This window comes from Hydra vulgaris, chromosome 06 (genome assembly GCF_038396675.1).
Source record: "Hydra vulgaris chromosome 06, alternate assembly HydraT2T_AEP".
NCBI classification, from domain to species: Eukaryota; Metazoa; Cnidaria; class Hydrozoa; order Anthoathecata; family Hydridae; genus Hydra; species Hydra vulgaris.
Genome location: NC_088925.1, coordinates 4,995,001 through 5,010,725, shown reverse-complemented (window position 1 = coordinate 5,010,725; position 15,725 = coordinate 4,995,001). Strand labels below are relative to the sequence as shown.

Genomic DNA, 15,725 nt, shown 5'->3' with positions numbered 1-15,725 from the left:
AACAAAAGATCCAACTTTGTTAAATGAGTTACAGGAGATTGAGTTTTTATAAAAAATAAGTGATAGCTTAAGCAACAACTACGGTAGCATTTGTAGCTGGCTTAAGCAGCGACCACGATAGCATTTATAGAAGAGAAAAACTTATGTTTAGGCAGAGGTTCAAGCTTGGTAGTTTTACAACATTTACAATTTCAAACCTAAATAAGAAAGTGCCTTATTAGAGGAACCAGCATAAATAGGACAACAGTACTCCATACAAATACAAATAAATGGTAGAGAATGTAATCAAGAGTAAGTAAACTCATATTAAAGAGATGTTTAGATTCTAAAAACAATATCAGTTCATACAAATTTTTAAACATGTTTTAACAAATTTAAAAAAAGTCTTAAAAATAAAATGCTTTGTTTTTCCCTGGTTTTTTTTTTCCTAGTTTTTTATTTCTAAAATTAGATCCAACAACTAAAGAGTAATAGCAAGATTAGATATATTTTTCCTTCTTTAAGAAGATCTGTTAAAAAAAATGATAATGCAAATCATAACAAGGATTTCAAATGTCTTTTTATCAAAGAGGATTTTTATTGGTTCTAATAATTCTGCAAACATATAAAATAAAAAATAATAAAAACACTACTTCAAAGCCACCTTACTGTACATTAAAACATTGGCTAGAAACTAGAACTGTTTTGATTGTTTCTTCCTTTATATACTCCACAAATTATGCCTTAGAGTTTAACAACATCTAGTTCATCTTCTTTCAAAATTAAATCTTACATAGTTATCAAAATTCATTACCAATTAAAAAAGTTATCTATTAACAATTGATTTTTTGCTGAATGATAAAACATTTGCTGTTTTTTAATTTATTTGCTAATTTTTAATTTATTTATTCAACATTTATTTGTTGATTTTTAATCTAATAAAGTAAAACTCTCAAAAAGCTGCTTGTAAGCCCCTGCATGCACCTTACAAGCAGCTATCTGGCAAGCACTGCTTTATAATGTATGAACTTGACATTTTTATAGTTAAAAAAATCACTGAATTTTTTAAGCAATTCTTCTTTTTAAAAAATGATAAAACAAAAAATTTATAAAAAAATACATACCAATTTGAGGAGGTTTTAGAACTTGGAGTTGCATGCCCAACTGATTTAAACCCAGATATTGAACCATTTAATTCTCTATCGGATCTCAGATCTGAAAATAAATCAAACTATATAAAAAAAAGCTTTTAAATATAAATAAATCCATCAAACAATGAAAACATAAGGAAATTCTTAAAAACAATCTTACTGGTACTTCTGGAATAGTCGTTTCCACTTCTGTTTCGAAAATCTCTATTCATTCTGTTGCTGTAAGTTTTAGTTTCACGTGACTTTCTATTGTCACGTGAACCTTTATACCTACTGTTATGTGTGTCTTTTATTTCATCATCTCTAGAATCCCTACTACCTCTGCTATCTTGACTTGATGACCCAGATCGTTCTCTACACACAAAATAAGACAGTTTCATAAAGTTTGTCAAATTATAAAAAATAGACAAGTTATATAGCAAAAAACAATACCTTTGTAATAGTTCTTTTGGAGGCTCCCATTGAGACTGTTCTGTTATTCGATTATAGTAGTATGTTTTTCCAGACGAACTAATGTGTTTAGACCAATCACAACTAATCTAATAGATTAATAGTTAAAAATTAAAATAGTAAAATATGGCATGCGACCACATGACTTAAAACTTAATTTATAAAAGTAATAACTTACAGTAAATTAAAATAATTAAGAATAATTGTAAAATCTCACCTGAAAATTTTGTCGAATATCTGAATCTCTGTCTAAAAAACATTTTTTAAGATGACATATTGAAATTAAACTTTTTAATAAAATTTTTAAATCTAAAAATAAATCTTAACCAATTTAATTTAAACTTTTAAATTAACTTTAATAACATTTAATAATTAAAATGGATTAAATATTATAGTATAAATTATAAAAAAATATAGTAATATTGGAATAGCATTATTAGATATCAATAACAGAAATAGATAGGTATAGAAATATTCTATGCCAAGTGAGCCTAGGTCCAATACGGATCACCTCAGACTTAAAGGAAGTTAGTTAGGTTGCCTAATATCAATAAAAAAAACAAATCCTAAAAATTTCAGTTTAAAATCGTTTGTGGTTCATGAGATAAGGTCATTTGAAATTTCTGATTTCACTTATAAATAAAACCTCCAGTAGTAGGTAAAATATGTTTCATTAGTACTTATTAACCACTGCTGACAAAAATTTGGCACAATCTTTGATAAGCTAAAACTTATTGAATTTTTACTTATCCAGTCTTAATTTTTTAGTTATTTTGTTTGTAAAGTGTTACTTATCTTTTACTGAAAGTTTTGTTTACTTAGATCAATTAATAAAAAAGTTATTCAAAAATGAAGTCGACTATATTAATTGAACAAGTGTACAACTATTGTAATTTGCATCTTAACGCCAAAACGAAGAGCACCGTAGAGTATTTTGTTGCCTCTAATCACCCTGAAAGAACCATTAAACGTTATATGGCAAAGTGGAAGAACAATGAGCCAAAGTCTCGTAAGCCTGGATCAGGCAGAAAACCAAAAATTATGACTGCTGGGAACATCAATCGCCTGAAAGGTCTTTTGAACAACCAGTCTGGAACTTCAACAAGAAAAATTGCAAATAAATTCAAGTGTGATCATTCCTACATTGTAAAAACAATAAAAAACAAAACAAACATTTGTTATTTTAAGAAAAAACAAATCCCTGATCGCACTGAGAAACAGTTAAAGCAGTTGCAACTGAAGTGTGGAAGAATTTGTCGCAAATTCCCGAACCGTGACTTTGTCATTGACGATGAGTCTTATTTTACATTTAAACATACAAATAAAAATTCGAATGTTGGATTTTACTCAGATAACGCAAAAAATGCACCAAAAAATGTAAAATATAAGCGCAAAAGCAAATTTGAAAAAAAAATTCTTGTGTGGATTACCATATCCCCTTGTGGAATCTCGAAACCATTTATTGTCCCTGCGAGACTGGCAATTAACCAAACAGTGTACAAAAATGATTGCATCATCAAACGATTGATTCCTTTTATCAACAAACATCACAGCGATGGTAATTATGTATTCTGGCCTGACTTGGCCTCTTCACATTATGCTAGAACTGTAACCAATTACCTCGATGAGAAAAATATCCGTTATGTAACAAAATTTGATAATCCAGCATGTGTCCCGGAATTACGACCAATTGAAGATTTCTGGTCAATCCTTAAAGGTTACATGTATGAAAACAATTGGGAAGCTGAAAGTGAAGATCAGCTGCAAAAAAAAATCCATTCTTGTTTAAAAAAATTAATAAAAATCTTGTACAACCCATGTGTGAACATGTATACAAAAAAGTTGATGCCGTACGTCGTAATGGCGAGAAATCATTATTGCAGTCCCGAAAATAAAAAACTAATATATTGTTTAATATTCTGTACATTAAACTTTTAGTTGTACTATTACGGTCTCTGTTTATTTTGTGCCAAATTTTTGTCACCAGGGGTTATTCTCATTTTACTTCATTACTATATATATACATGTATATATACTATAAGTTTATTATATTGATAGATCAGAAGTTTCACGTGATTCTCTTAAGTTTTGATAATTTAAATGATGATGAAGTTATAACAAAGATTAAATGTGAAAATGCTATGTATTCTTTCAAACTGGAGAGTTTTGATTTGAGACAAATTTGTTATGATATTAAAAAGGTAAACTAAAACATTTATTAAAAGTTATTTATAAACTGTGAACAGAAAGTTCACAGTTTATGAATAACTTTTAATAAATGTTCAGTTATTTTGAACATCCAACTCCAATAAACCTCCATTACACATCCAACGCACCTGTTACATCTCTAATATATATCAGGCCTTATTATAAAGAAAACCAACTAACACAGTATTTAGAGAGAGTAAACATAAGCATTTGTAATTGATGTTCACAGTTGTAAAAAGTTTCTATAGCGTTCTTTTCTCGAAAAATATTTTGAAACTATTACATGGTATGTCTATTAGTATTGTCTAGTAGACAAGACTAGTAGACATTGCTATTAGTTCCAACTGCTATTTCTAATAATGACTAAAGACAAAGTTCTTTAGACTTTCTAACTTTTTGCATTTAAAAAACCTGTTTGCATCTGGTCGCATTTTTTTCCTTGAATATAAATATAATCTTTGCTTTCTTGTGCGGAGAATATATTCAACATAAAGCACTGTTGAATTTAAATTACTTTAAATCTCTGTGTTTTGATTTACTGAATGGATAAAGTACATTACAGTAAATTTACCTTTAAACTAAATCAAAACAACCACTTTACTAAAGTAACTTACAGTTTAACTCAACTATTAAATTTACTTAATATACTCAAAGACTCGCAAAAATTAGCCATATAAATGTTTCTATTTATATCTTATATGTTGTTAACACATAATATAACCTAAATAAAAATTATTTTAACAAGAAATCTTGAATAGAATATACGAAAGGCAATACCATTTTTTTATGTTTTATTTAAACCGAAGTTAAGATCAAACATTTTATATAAATATGCTGTTTTATAATAGATAGGTTGTTTTTATAAATACTATTTCAAAAATTTGAAAAAAATTTTATTCTTTTAAAATTCTCTTATTCATATAATTTTGCGATTGAAATTTGAAATTTAAAAAAACTTGAAAAATTAAAAAAAATTTTAACACTCAATATTTATAATTTTAACTCAGTGGCATCCGTAATACTCGCAATGGCGAGAATTGTTGCTGAAAATTAAACATATATCTAGCAACAGTAACAGTGTCAGTTTGAGAACATAGTGCAAGTGAGGAAGAAAGTTTTATTTTAAATCATAAATAATTTAAATAGTTAATTATATTTTTTTTCTTGGAAATCGTTTTAAAAGTAGGAACATTCTATTGCAAACATTTAACCAGTAACTGCAAAAGTTAAAATAAAAATTAAACTATAAAGAATTTAAATTTAAATTAATAAATTATTTTACTTTTGTTCAAAGAATTTTTTTTCTAAAAAATAACTTAAACATATTCTTAAGGAAATATAAATATTAATAATCCAAATTTTATTTGTTTCACTTTTTATTGCAAAACATTTGAATGAAAAAATTGAATAAAAACATCAACTTAAACTTAAAAAAACAAAAAAACTTAATTCAGCACATGCAAGGGTGTATCCTCATGGTCATTGGCTGGTACAGGAGGACTCGTTTTCTCCAAGGGCGACTAAAATTTAAAAAAAAATGCCTGGCAGTAGCCCGGCAGGACATCCAGACATTATATATCTTGCAAAAGTGTATTAGTAAAACCATATTTTGATCAATGAAGCTTTTACTCCTTGCAAAACTTTTAAAAGCATATAAAGTAGTATACACTTTGCTAAACTTTACGCTCAACTTGTTTCTCCGTGCAGAGGCCTTGTTTGTCAAGGTTCGTGTTTCGGAATTATAGAGTTGAGAAAGGGTTATAACCACTATTAGGTAGCCTCCTCATCTGTAGTGGCCTTCTCGGCCTTGAGGGGGTGAATAACAAAAAAAATAAATAAATAAAAAATAATGAGTACAAAAGATGTTACACATTTTAATATTTCAAAGATTGTACTTTTTTTTTAAATGTTGCTGTTGCATTTTGAAGCACGTTTCTTTTCAATTTCAAATGCATTCAAAATGAGTTTGAAATTACATTTTCTTTCAATTCCAAATGCTAATGTATCATTTTTTAAACCTTAGAGGTGCACTTTGAATCACGTGAATGGGCAGTTAACACTAACCCTTTTTGGTTTTTCATTAGTAAAATAAGTTTTTATTTTAAATTTGTAAACAAAATTAAGAAAATAAAAAAACATTAGGATGCACATGAAAAATCATTATTAGAATGCAATTAATGATGCACTTGAAAGTTCTTTTTGTTTGAAAAAAAAGAAGTATAATGAAAAATGTTTAAAACAATAAAAATATGTTTTAAACATTCAACTAAATTAAATTTGATTGAAGATGAAGATGGAGAGGAATAATAAAATAATATCCTCTTTTTAAAGCATTTCTTTGTGGTTTTTGCTTTCAAATTTTTTTTTCAACATTTAAATTTTTTCTTCAGTATTTTCACCTGAGAAAAAATACCAAAAAAAAAACAATTATACCGGACTACTGATTATCATAGCGGATGACTCAAATGAGAAATAAAAACTACTTCAGTCACCTGCAGGGCAAGCAGGAAAAAACTCCTGGCACGATAAAAAATTTTTACTTTATGTAATATTATGATGTAAAAAATAAACAAAATTGAACAGAACAACTGAATAAAATTTGCTCGAAAGTAAAGAAGCAAATCCAAACAAAAACAAAGAACAAAAAAAAACGCACCAAGTGAAATGCATACAAATGGTGCTGAGCAAGAAAAAAAATGCAGTGTAACTTTGAAAAACTATTATCTTTACAAGTATTCATTCATTATTGAATGTTTAATTACTGTCTTTTTTAAAGACTCTAATTGTTAATATAGTGCAGTTGTCAAAATTTTTATATTGAATGACATTAATTTTTATATTGAATGACATTAAAGAGAAATGAATGAAATTTAATAATAAAATATAGAAGTATGATCACAATCATTTTTATAAAAAAAAATGATTTTATAACAGTATTTATATATTGTTGTTTAAGATGATTAACTATATTATAAATATTTTTTTATTATTATTTATTTAATAATAATAATAATAAAAAAATCAATTTTAAAAATATGTTGATAATGCAAGCCTGTTTTTCTGGTTTTTTTTATTGATAAAAAAACAAATATTATTCCTATTCCTGGAATGAAAAAGGAACAAAATAAAAGTTTATGTAAAATATCAATAATTATCATCAGGATTTAAACACTTTCTGAAAAGGTTTTGTTTAAATAATATAATTTTCAAAATACCATAAAGTCTTGTTCTAATTGTTTTAAATCAACAACTTATTAACATTATAATGTTAACTTAATGAATAATTAAAAGTTTTTCTACTTCTTAATTTAATTTTGCTATTGTTGTTATTATGTTAAATTCCAACTATTATGTTAAATTTTTTCATTAATTTTGTACAAAATGGAAACCTGCTTTCTAAATTAAAGAATGACCTAATTTTTATTTTAAAAATGAGCTTTTTTAAAACTAATGTTTTACTTTAAAGGAAAAAACATGTGTATAAAGATTATAATGATATATAAAAATTATTTTTTAAATTTACCTTTACTGTTTTGTCTTTAATAAAAAGTTTTATCTTCAAAAACATTTCATTTAAAATACTTTTTGTAAAATCAAGAAGCTCTTAAGATAATAATTCTTAAGATAAGCATGATTTTTCGTTACAAGGTTATATGGCATCGTTTATCACACCTGGAAGTCTACTCTGTTTACATGTGTGTTTCACATGGATGGAGCAATTGCTGCTGTTTTATAATAAGGCCTGATATATATCTATTATAGCACATATAGATAGAAAAAGGTGGCATTTAAAAGCCTTTGATCAGGGTTATTTTCTTCTAATGAAATCCTTGACATGAAAGAAGACTAAATTTTGGGGTTACACTTTGAGCAGGTAAAGACAAAAAAGATACTTTGAAGAGATCAATCTTTTCTAAAAAATGATTTTTAAAGCATACATTCACAACAGCATCAAATTTTCTGAAAGTATCAATGATTGGAAAAGCAAGTTTGTTCTGCAAGCTGTGGCCGAAGGTCAACATATTTAGAGGTTTCTGCAATTATTGCCTTTAAATTGGCTAGCATGATAGGGCTGTTGGTTGATGTGCAATCCTTTTGTCTTGTCATCTATGGAAGACAACACACTTTTGAGAAATTTAAAAAGGTAGTTTTGAGAAATTTAAAAAGGTAATTGATTGATCCTACCAATAGAACTCCACTCCTATCAAAAGATGGAGTTCTATTGGTAGGATCAATCAATGACAAGATCTGAATCATCCGAAGCAAAGATTGGTTCATGGGTGACATAAACATAATTCTTGGTTAATTTAACATCACCCCTGAAGATATAAAAGCATTAAAAGATGCCATGAGAGATCAAATGTTTGTACATGGTGCACAGCTAGTTCTAATAATCTAGCTAATTGTTCCACATTCAGCTAGATTATTAGAACTAGCTGTGCGCCATGTACATGGATGTGTTGATAAGTGTGACTGAACACCACACAGTATGTTAGCAACTTTAATGTCACAAACATACAACAAAGCTTCTTGGATCTACATAGATCATTGACAAAATGAGTTTGAAACTCTTATTTGAGCTATGATTTTCAGCCAAACCCTCTGACAGCCACAATAAGTTGCTTGTTAACACCATTGTCTTTGGAAGCATTTGATGTCAAAAGTTTTTTTTTTTGGTGAGAGTAGATAATAAGCCCTATTTTTTTCCAAAATGCCAAAACTTCAAAAATCTGCCTCTATTAATTCTTAGTTTAACTATTTATTCAGAAAATATATTCCTTCAAATTAATTAATAAGCATAATTTAAAAGATCGGCAAATTTTTACAGTGCATAATAATCTTTTTAACTTTGTTTCCCAATTCATGCACCTTTGAAAGTGTGAAAAAGTTGTCAAGAGGGCTTCCAATAGCAAGAAATTTGGGTATCAATGTAGGGCTGTGATTTTGACTTTTGAAACTTGATTTAGTGTTGATGACAATTTTCTCATACCTAGGTTACCTAGGTTAGACATTCTTGTATTAACTTAAATTTTGAGAAGATATTAAGCTGTTACTTTAGTAGGTCCATCAAACAGTCTTCTTGGACTAGAAGGGCCTTAAAATGACATAAATAAAATAATAAGTATCTAATGTGAAATTATACAAGTTGATTCAGAGAAAAACTACAAAGATTATGTATGATATAAAATAAAATGTAATACCTGGTGTTAATGCCTGTGGTCTGCCACCTTGAACCTGGTTAATATGAATTTATATGGTGAGGCATCTTTTTAACCAATAGTTGCAGCTGTAGTCTGATCTGATACTTTGCTGTCATGTGCTGCAAGCAACCTCATATTTTCTCAAAATGTAAATGCATTGTATGAGGAAGCCTTTTATAAAGTATTGGCAGGGGCGTGGTGGCACCAGAAGCTATGCGGGATTCCCGCATGTGCTTTTAATTTTTTTTATCTAAATATGGGCCTTTGGGCAATTTATACTTTTTTTGACATTCCGAAAAAAATACACAAATATTTTTATATTTACTATATTTATGTCTGCACAAATTCTATTTAACTAATCGCTTGATTTAAAGAGTTCAACTTTGAGCGAATTATATTAATTTTTTTTGCATAATAGCTCTAACAACATTGCTGTGAAAACAAAGTAGATATTTGAAGAAGCGTTATGATTTTTTTTTTTTTTTGGTTTTTAATGATATTAAAATTGAAAAAATAAATTCAATAATATCGTAATACAAAATAAGAATCGAGTTCATGTTTTACATTTTTGTAATGCTTCAAAATTGATATAGATACTTGTTTTATAGTAAAACAACTTATGTGTTTTTATAATAATTAGTTTCTAATAATGTAAGTAGCACTGCTATTTTAAATGTACTTAACAGTTTTTGTACATATACACATAACTCAATAACAAATTTTGAAATGATATCTATTTAAAAGTATAATTATATATAAATTAACAGCGCATTTATTTCTACTTGAAAGTGTTCTACGCTCAAGTATTTATTTAAGGACAGTCTTAATGCAAAGCAGGGTTAATAAAGCAATCACTTCGATTCATTCAACATCCATTCCTCAGCATGGTTGAAAAAGTTTAAAAGCTGTGCAAAAAATACACTTAAAATACGTTTTATGCAAACTTTCTATTATGAACTATATAAACATACATGAATAGAAAATAACTATCTGAGTAGAAGACGGCATTATTCATGGATTCCGGCTGCAAATATATAAACAATTTTATCTAAAGGAATTTTGTCTAATATGTCCGCATTGTAGAAACATCTCGCGTATGTTCCTGGGTCAATTTGTTTCTTAACTTGTTTTTTTACATGTTTAAGAGCGGAAGATATTTGCTCACACTCATCAATATCAACACTAAGCATCAAAATGTGATGATATATATGAAATGTATTTTTCATTGCCAACATCCACCTAATACTCTCCGTTGCAGAATATACCTAAAGTGTGCAAAAATAATAATCATCAATTTTGAAATTGATCAAATAACAAAGCACATATTAAAGTATAAAAACATGCTTGTACATGCATACAAGGCATCGGTGCACAAGATGATTCTTTTCTCTATGAGCACCTGTTTAATAGCCATTTTCTATCATTACATGCTCTTTGCTATCTGAAGTTTCCATTTTGCTGTCTTCAATTTCATTGCCCCCATTCACTATACCATTTCGACGTGTGCCAAAAGCTATTAAAATGAGTCGAACTATTTTAAGTTCTTGTGCAAGACTTACACAATCAATGCTGTTCAATGAGGAGAATTTTGCAACATGTATTGAAGTTGCATGCATTAATTTCTTTGTCAGTCTTACAAATCAGCAAACTTGGATTCTTCGCATTCTTTATCACTAAATTCCATAGACTCTTGTCATCCTTATCAATAAATCGGGCACGCATCTATCAATATATTACCGAATAATAAAGAATGTATTTCCTTAAATGTCAATCTTGGAAATACATATAGGATCTAACTTTATGATACCATTTTATTTTTATATAATATATATATATATATATATATATATATATATATATATATATATATATATATATATATATATATATATATATATATATATATATACATACAGGATCTAACTTCATGATACCATTTTTTTTAATGTATATATACATACAGGATCTAACTTTATAATACCATATATTTTTCCTTGGAGTACCTATAAATATAATATTTAAAATGCAAATATTTTAAAAATGTAATGTATATGTGCTAAATATTATTTTAACAAAGTAAAGCAAAGTTAAATAATTATAAAATAATCAAACAAAATAATTTAAAATGTTGTTAGTATTTTTACCTTGCAATATAAATCAGCATATATCCAGAAGTATCTAATTCACTAGCGTTGCAGAGATGAATTGATTTATGCTGGAATAATCACAAAACTGTGCTATTGCCATTAACTCATCCACATGAGACATCATCCGGGAATATAATATAGCTAAAATTATGCTCTCTTTCTGTAAAACTTGTTGAAGCAGTGCAAAGGAAGTTCCTTGCGTTTTCACATCAAAATCAGAGTCAGCAGCAATTAAGTCTAAAGTAGCGAATAATTGAACAATTACTCCATTGTTAACTTGTTTCTCTGCACTCTTTCTTCTCTTCACTGTTAAATCTACCTATCAAACTAGCTTCATCCTTGCATCGTCCTTGCATAAGGAACACAGCCAGCTCTCTATTCCACCCTGATTATGCTTGGTTCCGTTGACTGTATTTACAAATACTGCACATCTCTAGTAACCTGCATTTACAAAGTTTAATAGGTTTTGAAGCAAAGAGAACAGCAGCTGAACAGAAGGATGATCCACGAGATTCACATTTTAAGTAGCTTCACAAAAATGGTCAGCAAGCTTTGTCATCACTGATGCACCATCAAAACAGTGAGCAATGCAAGTTGTTTTCCAGTCAAGGTTTGTTTTGTCTAACATATTAGATATGCCTATAAATAAATGTTGCACTTCCACAAATTATTTCACACGCATCAATCAACCTCTTTTCAATGATATTGTGTAACGGAATGTATGAAACATAACCATCAATTGCTACTTGGTTTTGCTTCTGAATGGTACAAATTGCAAGAAACAACTGCTTGCACAGAGCTTGAATTAGCTTGTATACTAAAAACACCATTTTTATTTATTAAGCTGATAATTCACTACTAACATCCATCATATATGATAAAATCCCACATATATAGGCTTTTTAAATGAAACCCCGCATGGACCTTTTAGAGCCACCACACCCCTGAGTATTGTAAGACATTTTGAGCCTATATGGTTGAATTTGCCTGCATCACTTTTATTTTCTGTTTTAAATGGAATTTTGAAATTAAGACCAATTTTGCAAATGAGACAGTTGCAGGGTTGCTCTCTTGTGGACAATTTTCTTCATTGGATCTTGCTTTGCAATGCATTTTATTTACAAACACAGTTTAGAAAATTACATTTGTTTATTTTTATAACAATAAACAGCCCTTTTCCCAAAAAAAAAACATTTTTAAGTTAAAAAATAGAGATTTAAAAAAATACAACTTAGTATTAAGAGTATTTTATTTTTGATGAATATTTTTCAATTTGACATGGTTAAAATAATAATACTGATTATATGGGCTGTAAAAATGCCAAATAAAAACACATCCTGTCATCTTCTCAATTAGCGTTATAGCTATAAAATCAAATGTTAATCTATTTCCTTACATATGATTGGATTTGAAAGTTTTCATAATCATGATATCAAAGACTTTCAAATGCCACCTTTCTTTTCTCCAGGCCAGCTAAGTCAAGTTACAATGATTTTTTGACAGGGGTGATATATATATATATATATATATATATATATATATATATATATATATATATATATATATATAATTATATATATATATATATATATATATATATATATATATATATATATACATATATATATATATAATATATATATATATATAAATAAATATATATATATATATATTTATTTATATATATATATATTTATTTATATATATATATATATTTATTTATATATATATATATATTTATTTATATATATATATATATATAAAAGTAAATGGGTAGAAAATCACTTAACAAAAAATTTTCATTTAACACTGTGTTTCATCAAATAAGACTCATCAGGAAAAAAAAAAAGCATTTTAGTTTGATGAAGTTTTTTTTTTAGATTTTTTTAAATAAGTAAGTTTTTGTAACGCATTTTTAAATTTTGAAAATATGTCAAAAGCCATGGTCAAAACGTTAAAACAAATTATCTTTTGCGTGCTCATATAATTGTGTGCAATCACATGTCTTCCTGTTAAAGACTGATATTTATATATAAATCACCTTACTTTTTATCTATCTGTATATACATATATACAGGCCTCGTTACGAGATTTCGCTGCGTAGCGAAAATGGTAACGCATTTCTAAGTAACTCAACTCAGCAAATATATTTTGCATCGTTAGAAGTTATATTGCGCCACTAGCGTCTTTTCAACTACCGCATTCTAATTAAAGTTATTTTATTAACGCGTTAAAAATCATACAAACAGTTTGTTTTTTTCTCACTATAACAAAAGTTACAAATAAAATCTAAGTTCTTATTAAAAAAATCATTTTTATTATTTTTTTCAAATATGAACTAAATTTTATTTTGAAAAAAATATTTTTTTCATGAAACGTAAAATATTTGTTTATTTTCTTATGATTTTATATTTGGTTTTTGGTTATCTTATTAACTGTTAATACATTTTTTCTTATTTAATTTGTGAACTCTTTTTAATAATGTTTTTAAACAAAAAAGTTTTTTTTTGTTATTTATCAGTTACCGATAACATATTCGTGATCATAATTTATTTTCATAAATTAAATGAACGTCATTAAAACTTTACGTTATGGAATTAACAATAAACAAAATATCTTATTAATAAAATATTTACATCAAAATAAATCGTGCATTTTTTAAACTTATTATGACTAAAAATAATTTTTATATTTAAAAGGAATTTATATATTTAATTCCTTAAGATAAAACTTAAAACACTTTCTTTTTTTTTAACTAATTTTTAATAACAAAAAAAAAATAATGAAACAAACTGTTTCTTTAACAAAAAAATCTATTATTTTACAATTGTGATTAAATGCTTTTACTTACGACTTTATTTCTTCTGAATAAACGTCACGTTAACGATAATCAAAAGATAATTTAAATATTCTAAAAGATATAAGTTTTTGCGTAGCGCAAAACTGCTGAACGCGTAGGCAAATTGCCTTTTCGCAAGCAAAATGCGAGCTGCGTAGCGCTTCTTAACAAGGCCTGATATATACATACATATATATATATATATATATATATATATATATATATATATATATATATATATATATATATATATATATATATTACAATTTAATTATTAATCAGCAAGAAATAATTATAAAAAATTTAATTAATTTACGACTATTTGTATGTATGTATGTATGTATGTATGTATGTATATATATATTTATATATATGTATATATATATATATATCAGGTCTTCGCGCAAAAGGCGTGCGATCGCACGCCTTATATGACCACACATATAATACTTTCTTTTGACAATTTGGCCATGACTCTTTGCAAGTTTTGACAAAAAAGCTCTTTTAAAATATGCGCTAAAAAAAACAAAGCAAATGTAAATGTGATTTTTAATTTAATCGATTCCATAATTACAATTAAACTGCTACAATATTTCCTGAACACTTTATTGCAATGTAATAAAAGACAATCATTGAAAAATATATTCAGATTAGAGTTTAAGGCAAAATGAGTACAGAAGCTATCAAAAAATAATTACACACTGTTTTATCGTGGAAATATAATTTCTAATAAAAAATTATTTAAAAAAAAAAGCATTACAATAACCTTGAAATAATCATATTTGCTAACTATTTTTTAACTATCCCAGGGCACGATATTTCATATTTTTTTAATGAACATTGACTTGCTTATCTTTATTTATTGACGAACGCCAATAAATAAATTTAAGAGATTTATGTAAAAGGGAGTTTTATTTTTAAACAATTTTTATTCTAGTTAATAAGTTAATAAGTTAATAAATTAAATACATCAAAGATGTTTGGTAAATTAATTCAATTTTTTTTTTTTTACACATTTGCAAAATTATTGATAAATGCACAATAAAAAAATTTTTAAAGTGTTTTTAATATGCAAACAAACATTACTACACTTTAAGGAATATAAGAAAATTAAAAAAAAAGGCATGCAAAACTTTATTAATAATGACATTGGTGTACACTGGATTTTTAGATATTTAAGCTTTGACACTAACAGGCATTGTGCAAACTCCAAACTTTTGTATGATTATGCTTATATCAAAAAAGAACATTTTGCAAAGAATTGAGGTGATTAGAGCTTGGGAACAAAAAAACTCTAATTTTTGGGCACACCCAGCCCATGTGGGAGCAACGAGTTTATAAAATTTTTTTTTTTTTACTATTTTTATCTAAATTCATATTCATCTACAAATTTCAAGTTTCATCCAATAATCTCTTAGTGTTCAGTTTTTATGACCCTGCAATGTTTACAGCCCCCTCAAATTGAGGGGGATTGAAACTTTATATGGTCATAGTTTTTGAAAAATAAGAGATTATTGCATGAAATTTGAAATTTGTTGATGAATATAAATTTAGATAAAAATAGTAAAAAAAAAAAAATTTTATAAACTTGTTGCTCCCACGTTAAGGGCTGGGTGGGCCCAAAAATTAGGGTTTTTTGTTCCTAAGCTCCAATCACCCCAATTCTTTACAAAACATTCTTTTTTGATATAAGCATAAACATACAAAAGTTTAGAGTTTTGCACAATGCCTGTAAGTGTCAAAACTCAAA

General features: G+C 26.9%; 1 protein-coding gene across 2 annotated transcripts in view; it reads right to left on the bottom strand.

Moving 5' to 3' along the window:
* LOC100208806 (GATA zinc finger domain-containing protein 14) overlaps nt 1-15,725 on the bottom strand; it is a 47,743-nt gene that overhangs the window by 22,527 nt on the left and 9,491 nt on the right. For both annotated transcript variants that reach the window (XM_065799040.1, XM_065799041.1), the window contains exons 4-7: nt 1,798-1,829; nt 1,563-1,669; nt 1,291-1,484; nt 1,104-1,194 (exon numbers count right to left, since the gene is read on the bottom strand). In XM_065799040.1, the coding sequence (XP_065655112.1) occupies nt 1,104-1,194; nt 1,291-1,484; nt 1,563-1,669; nt 1,798-1,829 (424 nt within the window). The remainder of the gene's footprint in view (nt 1-1,103; nt 1,195-1,290; nt 1,485-1,562; nt 1,670-1,797; nt 1,830-15,725) is intronic.